The following is an 18160-nucleotide window of genomic DNA, read 5'->3' as shown; positions in this document are numbered from 1 at the left end:
AAGCTTCGTGATAGTAATCCGTTAATCACTATATGCAATTGAATCAAGTTAAAACATGTAGGAACCCTAGGTCTTGCAATTATCGAACCGGGTGTGATCCGTATTCCTAATTCTTGTTTTCAATTAAATAAATTAGTTTGCAATATTAGTTAGTAAGTAGTTGTTTTAGATAATATCAATTTGTCGGTTCACTCCGAGTTCTTTTCAAAATCAAACAAACTTATAAAAATTAGCAAGCTTCATAATCACACTGTACATTTTTGTAAATAGTCTAACTAATCGAACAGGTTGTGCGATACTGACCACATGCTCTTTGTGGATACGATACCCGACTTACCCTAGCTACCTAGGTTTAATTGGGTTTTTGACTGATCGGGACGACACGGTCACGTCAAAATGGCGCCGTTGCCGGGGAGCTAGTGCGCTTAGTATTTAATTGCTTGTTCGATTTTAGTTTAGTTTTTTTTCTTGTATTTTTTTTTGTTTGTGATTTTACTTTGGGTGGCCGAGCTTGTTTGTGCAGGTACATGTTTTGCAGGTACCATCTTTCAATATGAATTGGGTAGATGATGATCCGTGTGAGTGTTGTGGAAGCGGAGAGCACTATTTAGAGGATTGCTCTGTTTTCTACGAAAAAGTTCAAGCTAACAAGGAACGGGAAGACTACCTCAGCGGATTGTTTGATTATAGGAGGGCGGATCATAAAGATTTCAATGGTCCATCCTCACATTATCCATACACTAGACCACCTCTACCACCAGAGCAAGAAAGCGAATGTCCTTGTTGTGGAAAAATTCATATACATGAAGATTGTCCAGTGTTTTGGAAAGATCCGGTGTTTTGGAAAGGAAAAATAAAGTCTGGTTACAAGCAACCACCACATTATCAAGAATACTACTATAAACCCGAATTGCCACATTTCTCAAGTTACCGGGAGGAGGAGTATGATGATTAATATAATGAATACCCTCAACCGGCATCGAGGAACCTCTAGAGTCAGTGCATTCCAAGCTTGATTTTCTCATAAACATGGCGAAAGAATATCATGAAGATATCAAAGAATATCAACAGGATATCAAAGATTTGAAGAAAGCGAATGAAGTGAGAGATAAAGCCCATGAAGCATTGGTGGTGCAAGTGGGTCAATTAGCGGAGGAATTAGCCCAAATTAAACGCGAGCGGGAGGTTTTGGCCAATGGTACAATAGTAGATGGTGATGTGGTGGAAGAGGTTATCGATCTTCCCGAGCAAGAAAATGGATGTTTGAACCAAGCGGAAGACATCATACCGCGAGACGAGTCGGATCCGAAAGATGCCCACGTTCATATCCATCCTTCTCCCATACTTATCACTCCAACCAACAAAGTTGGGGATGCGGGTTCGGGTATAAGGATTCGAAGGGTAGTCTTGCAAGACATTGGACATTTCATCAAGAAACCACCCCAAAGTAGCTTACTACGCATGCCGCGTAAAATAAAAAGAGAATGGATCCGACATGCCAACTACCGAGCGTATGTTGGAAACTCGGTAGGCAAATGTGCACTTCGACCACCATGAGAGGTAAATCAGTTATGATTGTTGTAGAGTTTGTATTATTATTTGTTTTATTTTTTTTTCTTAGTTAAATGAACGTTGTGGGTGTGTTCCCTATATAACCCTCACGAGACCTACTCGTCCTCCCGAGCTATCGGTAGGTTTAAAAGGGCTTGTTGCATACGCTAAATGCAACCGTGATTCCTACGAAAGTGAGTTAGGCTTGTTATTGTTGTAAAATTTTTTTTCCACATAAATCAAGGTAAATTAACGAATGGTTTGGTAATACTTTCATAAAATTGGTAGAACTAGGTAACTAACAAATTTTAATGGTTGTGAGAAGCATGCTTCTACACAAGGGTTGAGATTTGTAGGTACACCTTGTTCGTGAGACGACCACTTTGTTGAAGGATGAAGAGCACACGAGGAATGAGCTAAAAAATCAGGTGCATACGTTTCTTTTTACTTTTGATTTTTAGTTAGCAAATAAGTGGATTGTAAATTGTATATTATTTTCCGGGGTGAAACTTTGGGGAGGTTAGCCGTGTCACATCCCTTTCGCATTTCAAAAAAAAAAAAAAAAACTCTAGTTCTTACACATTGAGGACAATGTTCACCTCAAGTGTGGGGATGGGGGAGTAGTAAAAGTTTTTGATTTTGACCCGTTCATTTAAACACTACACATTGAGGACAATGTTTACCTCAAGTGTGGGGATGGGGGAAAATTTCAAAAAATTTTCAAAAATGTCTTTGTTTGAAGCAATCTAAAAAGCACAAGTAACTAAGTCAACGAGGGATGGCACAACCCATTTGGTCTATTGTCATGGTCAAGTTCAAATAATTAGCATGATGGGTATTTAGCGGGTGGTTATTTGGGAATAATCCGCCTAAGAAACTAGCATTTGATGCATGTCACATACCATACCCTTGATACATGTGAGGTTTTGAGCCACTTTTACATCAGAAACTAGCATTTGATGCATGTCACATACCATACCCTTGATACATGTGAGGTTTTGAGCCACTTTTACATCATAGAATTACATACTATTGTTTCTTTGTTTGAGTGGACCATTAGTCATGTATTGTAGAACTTGCAACTCTTGATACGTTTGAGACCATAGACCGAATACAAGCACGAGAATGATTATGGCATTAGGTAAACCTTTTCCTTTTTACACCATTTATATATCCATACCCAAAAAAAAAAAAAAAACTTATCCCTTAGTAGCCAATTTTGAGCCTAACTCTTTCGTTTGACCACCCTATAACCCATAACCTTAAACTTTTTTCTTTTAAACCCGTGTGATGGAAATTCGATTTTAGGATTATTTGTTTATATAGTTGTGATTTACTTATGCAAAAAAAAACAGAAAATGTTGAGAAAAAATACAAAAATATGAAGTTAGTAGTTGTTGAATAAAAGGTTAAAGTTGTTGCCTTGTAGTTGATGTTTATAGTTTAGTTTTGTTTTGTTTAGAGTAGTCATTTGTAATAAAAATCGAATTTTTCATCACCTTAGCCACTAAAAGAAATAATAAAAAAAAAATCCTATTCCATACCCTTAACCTAGCCCGTTTACAACCCTCCAAAGACCTTATGACTTGTTCTTAGTATTCGTGTTCTGTCACACCCCCAAAATCCACCTGCGGATAACACCCGCTTCGGGGGCGTGACTGACCAGGATCCAGCCACCAATTATACTGAATACTTAAGTTGATAACAAAAGTAATACTTACTAATCATAAGCTTAGCAAATATTAAGTTCAGAGTTTAAAGTTTTAAGTTCAAAACAGTAATAAATAGCGGAAGCATAAGTAAGGTAGTTTAAAACAAAGTTCATGATTCAAAATAAGGTAACACCCAACACAAGGGTGAACAGACACTACACGTTCCCAAGCTGCAAGCTCCTTCGTCACTGGTTACCTGCAAAGCATGCAATAAGGGGTCAACAATAATGCTGAGTGAGTTCACTAGTTGTCCAGTTTTAATTTCCAAAAACTTTGTTTCACCGGTTAATTTATCCGTTTATACATGCCCTGGGGAGCTACCCCAAAAGTTAGCGACTAAACTGTTTTTCCAATACCGAACACTAGGTAACCGTTGCGTATCCGCAGGATGCCCCGATGTCAATGTTCTATCATCATTGACGGATTTCTGAGTACATTAGTTCACGACCGTCCCAAACCAGGGCACGGTGTGAGGCTGGTAAACACCTAAATAGCGCTATCAACTAATAACCCGCTCGCCTAACCCGGCGACTAATCGGTATTTGTAGTAGGGACTTGAGTGATAGAGTTTCGTTTAGTGCCGTTAGTTGCAATCCGTATAAACAGTAATTAACCAAAAGGTTTCCCAATACCCGGGAAGGAATAGTAAGTTTTGTTCCCAATAACTAGGGAAGGTATGTAAATGGTATCCCCTTTTACCAGGGGATAGGGTTGCTAGTCTCGTGTCCCAAACCACCGGGACGCATGCTTTTAAGTTGTGAACTCACCTTGGGTTGCTCGGTAGGTTTAGGTTACTTGTCAATCACGTTGGTCACCACGTCCTAACATGGTTACCGGTATAGATCAGGTTCGGTATACAAGCATTCACGTAAAAACACATACGGGCACGTAACATTCATACAGGTAAACAGTCATGGGGTTATTGGGCCGGCCTAAACAATTAACACAGTCAAGCAGAACTCAGCAACACATAGTCCATATAACAGATAGCCCAAGTTAACACAAAATGGCCCAATAACCAAAATGGACAGCCCACTCGCAACCAGCTGGTCTCGAGTCGCAACCAGGTGGTCTCGGCTTGTCACGCTGTGGTTGCGAGTCGCAACCGTGGTCTCGAGTTATCACGTTTTGGTTGCGAGTCGCAACGGCGTGGTCTCGAGTCGCAATCTCGTGGTTTCGACTTGTCATGTTTTGGTTGCGAGTCGCAACCGTGTGGTTTCGAGTCGTAATGCCGTCGTTGCGAGTCGTAATCTGTCATTTTCATACACACGTGATGATGCAGATATGACAGTCCAAATTGTACCGAGAATTCAGGCCCATATTAGGAAACAACCAATAATATTTCACTAACACTTTGCCTAATCTGAATACTAGTAAAGATAGATCAAACTTTGCCATTTTTACATCTTCAAGTCATATTCAAACAAGTTCATCCTTTGTTCATCATTTTTCTAGGGTTTTCATCATAACAAATCATACATTTAATGAACCAAAAAAATCACATATTTATGACAAGATTATCATGGCAAGAACAAAGAACATACACTTCATAGCCGAAATCTTATGTTTATCAACATCATTTTTGCAAGAAACTTTAAAGCATAGTGTAGTTGGCTATGAACACTTGTAAACTACCAATATCAAGTCATTTTAGTCATGTTAACACATATTCACAAACTTTACAAAACAACCTAATAATCATGCATAAACTACTAACCAACATTTCTTAGTTCATACAACATACATACATCTTAAGCACAAAAGAAAACACTAACCGGTTATGAAAAGAAGGAGCCGAAAACAAAGAGAAGAGAATGAGAGAAGATGAAGTGTCCGAGTGATCCGAGCTTGACCGAGTCCTTGTCCGAGATTCTTGCTTGAACCGAAAATTTGGAAGAGTTTGGATGTTGTTTTGGGGTTTTCTTAGTTGAGAGAAAGTAAGGAGTGTGTGTGTATGTTTTAGTAGCAAATGAGGGAAATGAGGAGATGGTGGGGATTATATACAAGGGGTGTTTTCGGGTTGGGCTTGGGGTTTCGGCCCAAACCGGTTACGGCCCAAGGGCCACTCGAAACCGAGAGGCCCACTCGCAACCGCCCGGTTGCGAGTCATGGTCTCGGGTCGTGGTTTCGGCTCTCATATACATATATACATAATACATACATATCACACATATCATGCAAAAATCACGTTTCCATTTAATAATATATATATACACACAAAATATTACAAGGTGTTCGTTCGGAAAAACCTAGAGTGTCACATTATCCCCAAGTTTTAAGAACTTTCGTCCCGAAAGTTGAAGCAGCCACTGCCAAGCTAGCGTGTTTCAACGGGGTGTCACATCATCCCCCCGTTAGTTTGGAATTTCGTCCCGAAATTCGGTTGTAGCTTCAGTGCTGGGGTTTTCGTTTAGGAATAACTGGGGATACTTGGACTTCATCTGGTCCTCCCGCTCCCAGGTAAACTCTGGGCCGCGCCGTGAGTTCCAACGAACTCGCACAAGGGGTATCTGGCTACGTTTGAGGGTTTTGATTTCTCGATCCGTGATCTCAATCGGTTCCTCAGTAAAGTGTAGCTGTTCATCAATCGTCAGTTCCTTAAAAGGAATCACAAGTGTTTCATCCGACAAACACTTCTTCAGGCTAGATACGTGAAAAACGTTGTGCACTGCACTCAGCTCTGCAGGCAGGTTTAATCTATAAGCAACCTTACCGATTTTCTCGGTAATTTCGAATGGTCCAACATACCGTGGATTCAGCTTGCCCCGTTTACCGAAACGGACCACACCCTTCCAGGGGGAGACTTTTAGTAGAACCCGGTCCCCGACCTGGAATTCTAATGGTCTCTTACGCTTGTCAGCGTAGCTTTTCTGACGGTCACGAGCTGCCGCCATGCGTTGCCTGATCTGGGAAATCTTTTCTGTTGTGTCTACCACTAGTTCTGGGCCTGTGAGTTGACTGTCACCGACTTCCGCCCAGCAGAGAGGTGATCGGCATTTACGACCGTACAATGCCTCAAAAGGTGCCGCCTGAATGCTAGTGTGGTAGCTGTTGTTGTAGGAGAATTCCACCAACGGTAGATGCTTCTCCCAGTTCTTGCCAAAATCGATCACACATGCTCTAAGCATGTCTTCCAGGGTTTGGATGGTGCGTTCAGACTGCCCATCCGTTTGCGGGTGATAAGCGGTGCTCATGTCCAAACGTGAGCCAAAGGATTTGTGCATAGCTTGCCACAACTCGGAAGTAAAACGAGCGTCTCGGTCGGAAATAATAGAAGTTGGCACCCCGTGCCTGGAGACTACTTCCTTTAAATAGATTTCTGCCAAGGTTGAGAACTTGTCTGTTTCCTTAATGGCCAAAAAGTGTGCAGACTTAGTCAAACGGTCTACTATCACCCAGATAGTATCATTCCCGCGTTGAGATCTAGGTAGCCCTGTAACAAAATCCATGGAAATTTGCTCCCATTTCCATTTCGGGATTTCCGGTTGTTGTAGTAGGCCTGCTGGTTTCTGATACTCGATCTTGACTCTTGCGCAGGTCAAACATTTGCCAACATAGGCTGCTATGTGGGCTTTCATGCCAGGCCACCAGTAGGTGGTCCTTAAGTCGTGGTACATCTTATCTGAACCAGGATGTACTGAGTAACGGGACTTATGGGCTTCGTCCATCACAAGCTCTCGTAAATCCCCGTAAAGTGGGACCCAAATGCGTCCTGCCACATAGTAGGCGCCGTCTTCTTTCTGTTCTAGTTGCTGTCTCGATCCTCGCAGGGACTCAGCCCTGATGTTTTCCGGTTTCAAAGCTTCAATCTGAGCATTTCGGATCTGGGTAGGAAGACTAGACTGGATGGTAAGTTGTAATGCTCGCACGCGCCGTGGTATAGTGTCTTTCCGGCTGAGGGCGTCTGCCACAACATTGGCCTTGCCCGGATGGTACTTGATGGCGCATTCGTAATCATTCAGAAGTTCAACCCATCGACGTTGTCGCATGTTTAATTCCTTCTGCTTAAAGATATGCTCGAGACTCCTGTGATCGGTGTAAATGGTGCACTTGGTACCGTACAGGTAATGTCTCCATATCTTAAGCGCAAATATCACCGCTCCTAGTTCCAAGTCATGTGTTGTGTAGTTCCTTTCGTGTGTCTTGAGTTGTCGAGAGGCGTAAGCAATAACTTTCTCGCGTTGCATCAACACGCAACCGAGTCCATGAATAGACGCATCACAGTAAACCACAAAGTCGTCCGTTCCTTCAGGTAACGAGAGAATAGGAGCACTGCAGAGGTTATCCTTAAGCCTTTGAAAAGCAGATTCCTGCGCTTCATTCCACTTGTAGGTGACGCCTTTCTGAGTGAGTGTAGTGAGGGGTTGTGCAATCTTTGAGAATCCTTGAATGAATCTGCGGTAGTAACCTGCCAATCCCAAGAATTGGCGAACTTCAGTCGGAGTCTTAGGGGTAGGCCAATTCTTTATAGAGTCGATCTTAGCTGGGTCGACGTGGATTCCATCCTTGTTAACCACGTGCCCAAGGAAATGGACTTCTCGAAGCCAGAAGTCGCATTTCGAGAACTTGGCATACAGTTGCTCATTGCGAAGGAGTTCGAGGATAAGGCGTAGGTGCTGTTCATGCTCTTCCTGACTTTTCGAGTAGATCAGGATGTCGTCTATAAACACAATCACGAACTTGTCGAGGTAGGGTTTGCATACCCGGTTCATGAGGTCCATGAATACTGCAGGGGCGTTGGTCATTCCAAAGGGCATAACGAGGAATTCATAATGACCATAACGAGTTCTGAATGCAGTTTTGGGAATGTCTTCACTACGGACCCTTAACTGATGGTAGCCTGATCGCAGGTCAATCTTGGAATAGTAGCTTGATCCTTGCAATTGATCAAACAAATCGTCGATTCGCGGGAGAGGGTAACGATTCTTGATGGTAACCTTGTTCAACTCACGATAGTCAATACACATTCGGAACGTGCCATCCTTCTTCTTAACAAAGAGTACCGGTGCTCCCCAGGGTGATGAACTAGGACGGATAAATCCTTTATCCAATAGTTCTTGTAATTGCGTCGAGAGTTCCTTCAATTCTGCAGGGGCTAAACGGTAAGGTGCACGAGCTATAGGCGCTGCTCCGGGAGCTAGCTCGATTTGGAATTCGACCTGACGATGGGGAGGGAGTCCAGGTAATTCCTCAGGAAATACCTCGGGGTAGTCTCGCACTACTGGAAAATCTTCAATCCTCCTTTCCTTTTTCTGCGTGTTGGTAACAAGTGCTAAGATAGCGGTGTGCCCTTTTCGTAAACACCTCTGGGCCTTCAAGAACGAGATAATGCCGGAGACTTCTCCACCTTTGCCACCTTGTACAATGAGGGGTTTGCCAGAACGGCGAGGAATACGAACTGCTTTCTCTTGACAAAGAATCTCAGCGCGATGCTTGGATAACCAATCCATACCAATAACGACGTCGAAGCTTCCGAGAGTAACAGGGAAAAGATCGATACTAAATGTCTGACCAGACAACTCTAGTTTGCAACCCTTGACAACGTGTGAGGCCTCGATGTTTCTACCATTAGCTAACTCGACGATATGAGGAGAACTTAGTAACGAAAGCGGACGCTTAAGCTTCTTACTAATACGTAGGGATACATAACTAGCATCGGCACCGGAATCAAATAACACAGAAACATAACGATCATCGAGTAGGAACTTACCCGTCACAACATTGGGGTCATTCCTTGCTTCACCAGCTCCAATCACGAAAGCTCTTCCTCTAGCACCATTCCCAGCATTGTTGTTCTGATTGTTGTTCCCAGCTCCCTGATTATTGTTGCGGTTCTGATTCAGTTCAGGGCAATCCTTCTTAAAGTGCCCCTCAGCTCCACACTTAAAACATGCCCGGTTGTTTCCCTGCTGCTGTTGCTGTTGGGGTTGCTGCTGGTTCTGTCTAGCTGGGAACTGACTTCTACAATCCTTGGCCTCATGCCCCATTTTGTTACATCGCTGACACTGGCCCTTCACACACTGCCCGCTGTGATGTCGATTGCACTTGTTGCACTTGGGGTGGTTTCCACGATAGCCACCCTGTTGTTGAGCGCCTTTGTTGTTTTCGGTTTTCCTTTGCTGAGCTGGGGCCTGAGTGGGGTTAGCATCCTTGCTTTGACTTCCTTCCCACTTACGCTTGCTGTCACTAGAAGTTCCGACCATAGCACTGATCCTTTTGGGCAACCTGCCCTCCTCTACGGCCTGATCAGTAAGTTTGTGGGCAAGTCGAACAATCGGCTGAATGGTAGTGTGGTTGGCTGAAGTGACATGGCTTCGAATTTCTGGAGCCAAACCCTTGATGTACAGTTCGATCCTTCGGTACATAGGTCGAGACAGGTTTGGGCAAAGAGCAGCATAATCATTAGACAGCTTGGTGTAAGTTTCAATCTCTGACCCAACCATTTTGAGCTCATAGTACTCATTCTCAAGCTTGTGGATGTCATCCCGGTGACAGTATTCATCCTTAATCATATCCTTGAAATCCTCCCATGCAGTTGCATTAGCAGTTTCTAACCCAAACATCTGAATCTGCGCCTTCCACCAAGAAAGCGCGCTTCCTTCAAGCGTAGCAGTAGCAAATTTTACCCAATTTGCAGGGGGACACTCGCAAACAGCAAAAACAGCTTCAATTTTCTCAATCCAATGCAGAAGACCTATGGCACCCTCAGTGCCGTTGAAAGGGAGAGGCTTGCAATCCATGAAAGTTTTGAAAGTACACACTGGTGGTTGCGCAGGTGCATGCTGACCTGTTCGTGAGAAGCGAAGCGTATAGGTTTAGAGGCGAAAAGTCGATGTGGCGGTAGGATCTATACATCCTAAAACAACGAGCTTACCTATAGGGTGAGCTGCAAAAGCCGCAGCCACTGTGTTGAGCAGGTTAGTGAACTGAGCCTGCGTCATGTTAATGTTTCCTCTTCCGCGTCCACTCATTGTCTTCATAACCAGAAAACACAGTATGAGTGTGATGTCGTAGTGTAGCGAGAATGGGATAGAAAAGAGAGGTGTATCTATCTAGTTTAGGCACACTAGTACGTATAGCATAACAGGAAACATATAGCAAATAAGTAAACACTGGTCCGAGCTATGAGGTCAAATGTGTCGGGCCTTGCACTTGGAGTGTAGTGTCGTCGCGAGTCACGGGTTATAGTCTGGTTTTCTCCAAAAAGATTTTTCCCCTTTTTAAAACCAAGTTCACTATAACCAATGGCTCTGATACCAATCTGTCACACCCCCAAAATCCACCTGCGGATAACACCCGCTTCGGGGGCGTGACTGACCAGGATCCAGCCACCAATTATACTGAATACTTAAGTTGATAACAAAAGTAATACTTACTAATCATAAGCTTAGCAAATATTAAGTTCAGAGTTTAAAGTTTTAAGTTCAAAACAGTAATAAATAGCGGAAGCATAAGTAAGGTAGTTTAAAACAAAGTTCATGATTCAAAATAAGGTAACACCCAACACAAGGGTGAACAGACACTACACGTTCCCAAGCTGCAAGCTCCTTCGTCACTGGTTACCTGCAAAGCATGCAGTAAGGGGTCAACAATAATGCTGAGTGAGTTCACTAGTTGTCCAGTTTTAATTTCCAAAAACTTTGTTTCACCGGTTAATTTATCCGTTTATACATGCCCTGGGGAGCTACCCCAAAAGTTAGCGACTAAACTGTTTTTCCAATACCGAACACTAGGTAACCGTTGCGTATCCGCAGGATGCCCCGATGTCAATGTTCTATCATCATTGACGGATTTCTGAGTACATTAGTTCACGACCGTCCCAAACCAGGGCACGGTGTGAGGCTGGTAAACACCTAAATAGCGCTATCAACTAATAACCCGCTCGCCTAACCCGGCGACTAATCGGTATTTGTAGTAGGGACTTGAGTGATAGAGTTTCGTTTAGTGCCGTTAGTTGCAATCCGTATAAACAGTAATTAACCAAAAGGTTTCCCAATACCCGGGAAGGAATAGTAAGTTTTGTTCCCAATAACTAGGGAAGGTATGTAAATGGTATCCCCTTTTACCAGGGGATAGGGTTGCTAGTCTCGTGTCCCAAACCACCGGGACGCATGCTTTTAAGTTGTGAACTCACCTTGGGTTGCTCGGTAGGTTTAGGTTACTTGTCAATCACGTTGGTCACCACGTCCTAACATGGTTACCGGTATAGATCAGGTTCGGTATACAAGCATTCACGTAAAAACACATACGGGCACGTAACATTCATACAGGTAAACAGTCATGGGGTTATTGGGCCGGCCTAAACAATTAACACAGTCAAGCAGAACTCAGCAACACATAGTCCATATAACAGATAGCCCAAGTTAACACAAAATGGCCCAATAACCAAAATGGACAGCCCACTCGCAACCAGCTGGTCTCGAGTCGCAACCAGGTGGTCTCGGCTTGTCACGCTGTGGTTGCGAGTCGCAACCGTGGTCTCGAGTTATCACGTTTTGGTTGCGAGTCGCAACGGCGTGGTCTCGAGTCGCAATCTCGTGGTTTCGACTTGTCATGTTTTGGTTGCGAGTCGCAACCGTGTGGTTTCGAGTCGTAATGCCGTCGTTGCGAGTCGTAATCTGTCATTTTCATACACACGTGATGATGCAGATATGACAGTCCAAATTGTACCGAGAATTCAGGCCCATATTAGGAAACAACCAATAATATTTCACTAACACTTTGCCTAATCTGAATACTAGTAAAGATAGATCAAACTTTGCCATTTTTACATCTTCAAGTCATATTCAAACAAGTTCATCCTTTGTTCATCATTTTTCTAGGGTTTTCATCATAACAAATCATACATTTAATGAACCAAAAAAATCACATATTTATGACAAGATTATCATGGCAAGAACAAAGAACATACACTTCATAGCCGAAATCTTATGTTTATCAACATCATTTTTGCAAGAAACTTTAAAGCATAGTGTAGTTGGCTATGAACACTTGTAAACTACCAATATCAAGTCATTTTAGTCATGTTAACACATATTCACAAACTTTACAAAACAACCTAATAATCATGCATAAACTACTAACCAACATTTCTTAGTTCATACAACATACATACATCTTAAGCACAAAAGAAAACACTAACCGGTTATGAAAAGAAGGAGCCGAAAACAAAGAGAAGAGAATGAGAGAAGATGAAGTGTCCGAGTGATCCGAGCTTGACCGAGTCCTTGTCCGAGATTCTTGCTTGAACCGAAAATTTGGAAGAGTTTGGATGTTGTTTTGGGGTTTTCTTAGTTGAGAGAAAGTAAGGAGTGTGTGTGTATGTTTTAGTAGCAAATGAGGGAAATGAGGAGATGGTGGGGATTATATACAAGGGGTGTTTTCGGGTTGGGCTTGGGGTTTCGGCCCAAACCGGTTACGGCCCAAGGGCCACTCGAAACCGAGAGGCCCACTCGCAACCGCCCGGTTGCGAGTCATGGTCTCGGGTCGTGGTTTCGGCTCTCATATACATATATACATAATACATACATATCACACATATCATGCAAAAATCACGTTTCCATTTAATAATATATATATACACACAAAATATTACAAGGTGTTCGTTCGGAAAAACCTAGAGTGTCACATGTTCGGTGGTGGAGAACGATTGAGTTGCAAGCCTATGCGGGTACGTGTTCTAATCGGTTTGAGTGATTATTTCAAAAGCGCTAATGCATCAACCATTAGCCAATTTTAAACCGAGTGGAGAGAACATTGTGAGGGATGTGCATGACTTGTTAGTTTTACGGGCGGGTTAATCTTGGATAACCATTTTTATGCGATTATTCACTTTACCGTTAGAGATTATGTAAATTGCAAAAAGTTTGAACCGGGTATGACTTTAGACCTTAACCTTAGTCTCGGGGATGGGACGTGTGTTTCTTGTTCGACCCACGTGAAAGTGAGAAACAGATTTGCTTGAGGGCAAGCAAACGACAAGTGTGGGGATGTGATGGAGAGTGTGAAACCCGAGTGTTAAAGTGTGTTACATTGCGTATTTGAGTGTGTTTCAAGTGATTAAATGACGTGAATGTGATAACTACTAGAGTTTATGGTTTTACAGGTTAATCACTTTATTCGGTGAAGTTAAGATGTTTAGAGAGGAAGTTAAACAACCGGGGATGATAATCAAATGAATGACATTAACCGGGACTTGTTCGGATTGGGAAGCAACAAGACACATGGATTTTAATTAATATCAATCATCATATATTCATGTGATTTTTTGAGAAGCATTAATTAATTTTTTCCAAGGAGGTGAACATTGGGTGAAGGGCTGACTTTGGTGGACATGCAGATTGAGTGGACATACATCTTGGATGGCATTTAATAGGTGTTAGTGGGGATACACGAAAAGTTTGGCAACAATACACAAAGGTTTGGCATCTTCATTGGGATCGATGAAAGGCAATAGACAACATTGTTTTGGTGGGCTACTATGATTCATGATTATCATTAATATTCATATATCATCATTCACGAAAGAGGGCAGCCACCATCTCGATTGTTTAGCAGCCATATATGATAATCTTGGGGGCTCTTGAATCAAGGAACATCATTATTATTATTCCGATTTTGGCAGCCCACCATCACTTTTTGGGCTTGGAGTATTGCGAAGTGGGCTGCAACAATAGATTCTTTTGGGCAGCAACCTTCATTATTTTTTGGGCCATTATCTCGAATATTATAGGCAGCCATAAAACAACTTTTGGGCCGTGGACTTTTGGGCCGTGGACTTTTGGGCTGATAACCACTTATCACTATTCACAAAAATAGTGGGGGGGGCAGCCATTAACGAGCGATTGGTGGCAGCCCTTAAAGGGGATCATCATCTCGACAGAAAAAAAAACAATGACCATACATCATCAACTTCACGGCAGACAAGGGTTCAAGGATCACAAGTGACATGTGCGGCTAGTCTCGTCGGTTTCACCCCGGTGTAGATGTTGTAAGATTTCTAGGGTTTATACATTTGTATTTTAATTTGGTTTTGTGACAAATTGTTTAGTATTTGAAACTTATGATAATTGTCGTGCATTTGAATTGAATTTGTGAATTGTCGAATGATGATAAAGTTATGACTTTGCGAAATGAATTTGTGCACTTATGCCTTATCGTAGGTTAGGATTTACATGTCTGAGGCAACGAAGTGCATTACGGTCCGTTGTCTATGACGTTGATAGCAATTGGCACCTAAGCTTCGTGATAGTAATCCGTTAATCACTATACGCAATTGAATCAAGTTAAAACATGTAGGAACCCTAGGTCTTGCAATTATCGAACCGGGTGTGATCCGTATTCCTAATTCTTGTTTTCAATTAAATAAATTAGTTTGCAATATTAGTTAGTAAGTAGTTGTTTTAGATAATATCAATTTGTCGGTTCACTCCGAGTTCTTTTCAAAATCAAACAAACTTATAAAAATTAGCAAGCTTCATAATCACACTGTACATTTTTGTAAATAGTCTAACTAATCGAACAGGTTGTGCAATACTGACCACATGCTCTTCGTGGATACGATACCCGACTTACCCTAGCTACCTAGGTTTAATTGGGTTTTTGACTGATCGGGACGACACGGTCACGTCAGATATTTATGATGTTCGGGGACCATAACTAGCTTGGTAATGTTAAAACAGTGCTTCTAGTGTAAATTTGATGTTTCGGGTAGTGTCCGGTTGTTCGGTTGGTTACTAGTTCGTTAAAGTGCTAAACTTTGAAGTTTAATGTGCTTTATGTACCTTTTTATGACACTTTTGATTCCCGACACTTAGGAAAGCATTCAGGACCATTTAACCATGTTTCTGCATAAAATTAGGTTGTTAAAATGCTGATTTTTGCTGAATTTTGCTGAATTCAGCAGCTTGGGTGAGTTTTAGGCACATTCCGGCACTTAAACTATCACTAGAAAGGCAGTTTTGTGATCCTTACTTTCCTACACACTATACTAGTGCAATACTTGGTTTCTGGCTCATTCTGTGTCTCAATGTACTGTCTGTCTATGTGCTGAGTTCTGTCAGAATTTTCCTGATTTATCAGATAACTGTGCTAAATGTACTTAATGCATCATTTGAGGCAATAACGCTTTCATGCAATATTGGTATGACATTAAAAATGTATGATGCACATGTATGTATATGGAAGTAATCAGAAAGCAGTTAATTGCAAATTTAGCACAGTTATTAAGCACTAATCATGGTTAATTAATTGTGCGGATACCTGAATTTTTGACAGTTGTCACATTCTCCCCCTGTTAAGAAAATTTTGTCCCGAAATTTTAAGCTCGACTACTAGCAGCAGGGGAGTTAGGGAACAAATGCGGATATTTTGCTTTCATGCGGTCCTCACGCTCCCAAGTAAACTCTGGGCCGTGACGTGCGTTCCATCTAACCTTAACAAGCTTAACACTACTCTTCCGAGTTTTGTTAACTTTCCAATCAGTAACCTCAATGGGTTCTTCGGTAAAGTGGAGTGTGTCGTCAATGTGAACTTCGTCAGCAGGAATGACCACTGTTTCTTGTGTTAGACTCTTCTTCAGATTAGATACATGGAATGTATCATGAACAACATTAAGTTCCGCAGGTAGTTCCAACTTGTATGCTACAGGACCAATCCTTTCCAGGATTTTGAATGGTCCAATAAATCGTGGGTTTAACTTTCCACGCTTCCCAAAGCGTGCCACACCTTTCCAAGGTGAGACTTTCAACAGAACCATATTTCCCACTTCAAATTCCAAAGGTTTCCTTCTTTGGTCCGCATTACTCTTTTGTCGATCACGAGCCGCCTTGATGCGTTCTCGGATCTGCATGATCTTATATGTCGTCTCTTAGACCAATTCGGGACCAACTAGCTGTCTATCGCCTGCATCTGCCCAGCATAACAGCGATTGACACTTTCGTCCGTAGAGAGCTTCAAACAGTGCAGCTTAAATGCTTGTATGGTAGTTGTTATTATAGGAGAACTCAACCAAAGGTAGGTGAGTGTCCCAACTGCCACCAAGGTCCATCACGCAAGCTCGTAACATATCTTCAAGCGTCTGAATCGTTCTCTCACTTTGACCGGCCATCTGTGGGTGAAATGCGGTGCTCAAATTCAACTGTGAACCAAACGCTTCTTGGAAAGATTGCCAAATCCTTGACACAAATCTCCCATCTCTATCAGATATAATCGAGATAGGCACTCCATGACGTGCAACTATCTCCCTTAGGTGCAGCTCAGCTAGCTTACCTGTGTTATCCTTTTCCCTGATTGGCAGAAAGTGCGCAGACTTTGTCAGGAGGTCTACGATTACCCAAATTGTATCATGACCTCTGGGTGTCTTGGGCCACTTTGTTATGAAATCCATCGAGATCTGCTCCCATTTCCACATGGGTATCTCAGGTTGCTCTAGGAGACCTGAAGGCTTCTGATATTCGGCCTTCACCTTGGCGCAAGTCAAACATTTTCCAACATAAGTTGCAACATCACCTTTCAATCTCGGCCACCAGTAGAAATCTTTCAAATCTTGGTACATTTTATCCGATCCTGGGTGGATCGAGTACCTTGATTTATGAGCTTCATCAAAGATCACATCTCTAAGACCTCCAAAGAGGGGAACCCAAATTCATCCCATGAAACACAAGGTTCCTTCCTCATTGGGTACCAACTAGTTCTCCATCCCATGGAGATATTCATCCTTAAGATTTTCCTTCTTGAGAGCTTCTCTTTGTGCAGCACGAATGCGCAACGAGAGGTCTGTTTGAATGATCATCTCCAAGGCCCTAACCCTTATGGGCTTAATCCTCTCTTTCCGACTTAAGGCGTCTGCCACCACATTCGCCTTTCCTGGGTGATATTTGATTTCACCAGCCGAGGCTAAGACTGGTGCTACTTCTGGTGCTGAGATTAGAGGAAAAGGATATATGGGCACCCTGCCCAAATGTGATGTGTGTCAGTTTCATCACACTGATCGATGCAGAGCTGGAAAATGTGAAACGTGCGGAAAAGTTGGCCATGCCAAAGAAACATGCTGGTATGGTGCCGGTCGTGGGAATAATGGTGGTCAGAGAGGTAGTGGTAATGGTAATGGCAATGGAAACCGTGGTAGAAACAGTAATGGGAATAGGAATAATCAAGGAGGTAATGGTAATCGTGGTGGTTCTGGAAACCAAACTGGTAATGGAAACCGCAACCAAAACAACAACCAGGGCGGTACTGGAAACAAGAAAGGATGTTTTAGTTGCGGAGATGTCGGGCATTTCAAGCGAGATTGCCCAAAGAACAATCAAGCCCAAGGAAGAGTTTTCAACATTGGAGCTAGGGAAGCTCGCCAGGATCCAAATGACAAGTTATGAACTTGATTGTAAATATGTAAAAATTATGCCCACTTGGTGTTTGTTAAAATGCCTGAATAAAATCGCGGTCTACTCGGCTGTGTATAAAACTTGATTATAATAGGTATTCGGATGAATGCTAAATAGTATGATGAAACGGGTCTCGCTTATAAAAGGGAACCCTTGGCTCTTGCGAAAATGAATAAAGAAACTAGTCATGATAATCGTTTGAACTAGTTAAAGAAATTAGAAGTATAATGAATTTGATGAGAAAACTAGTTAAAACGGTAGTGTAAGAATAATGCATGTCGGATATTTAACAAATTGCTTAAATGAATTGTTGAACTTAATTGTGTAATTGCTCGTGTTATAGGCCGTTTGACTTTTAAAAGTCAAACTGACCAATAATGAAATCAATTGGTGATTTTGATATAAAGTACGTAAGGTGAGATAGTCTTGATAATAATGACTAATCTAATCACCTTGCGAATGATAGAAGGTAGATTGACGCTCGAAAAGCTAGGTGGAAGCTTGGGTAGAAGC

The 18160-nt window shown here is 42.3% G+C and overlaps 1 protein-coding gene across 1 annotated transcript; it reads left to right on the top strand.

Moving 5' to 3' along the window:
• The first annotated feature begins 1029 nt into the window (after positions 1-1029).
• On the top strand, positions 1030-17638 carry LOC110933009 (cold shock protein 1-like). Its single transcript, XM_022176252.1, has 2 exons — positions 1030-1384; positions 17154-17638. Exons 1-2 carry the CDS (start codon positions 1030-1032, stop codon positions 17636-17638), a joined length of 840 nt encoding a protein of 279 aa, XP_022031944.1.
• Positions 17639-18160: the final 522 nt, after the last annotated feature.

This window comes from Helianthus annuus, chromosome 16 (assembly GCF_002127325.2).
Source record: "Helianthus annuus cultivar XRQ/B chromosome 16, HanXRQr2.0-SUNRISE, whole genome shotgun sequence".
In the NCBI taxonomy this organism is placed as follows: Eukaryota; Viridiplantae; Streptophyta; class Magnoliopsida; order Asterales; family Asteraceae; genus Helianthus; species Helianthus annuus.
The sequence above is the reverse complement of the archived record's forward strand: the minus strand, read 5'-3'. Positions and strand labels throughout refer to the sequence as shown.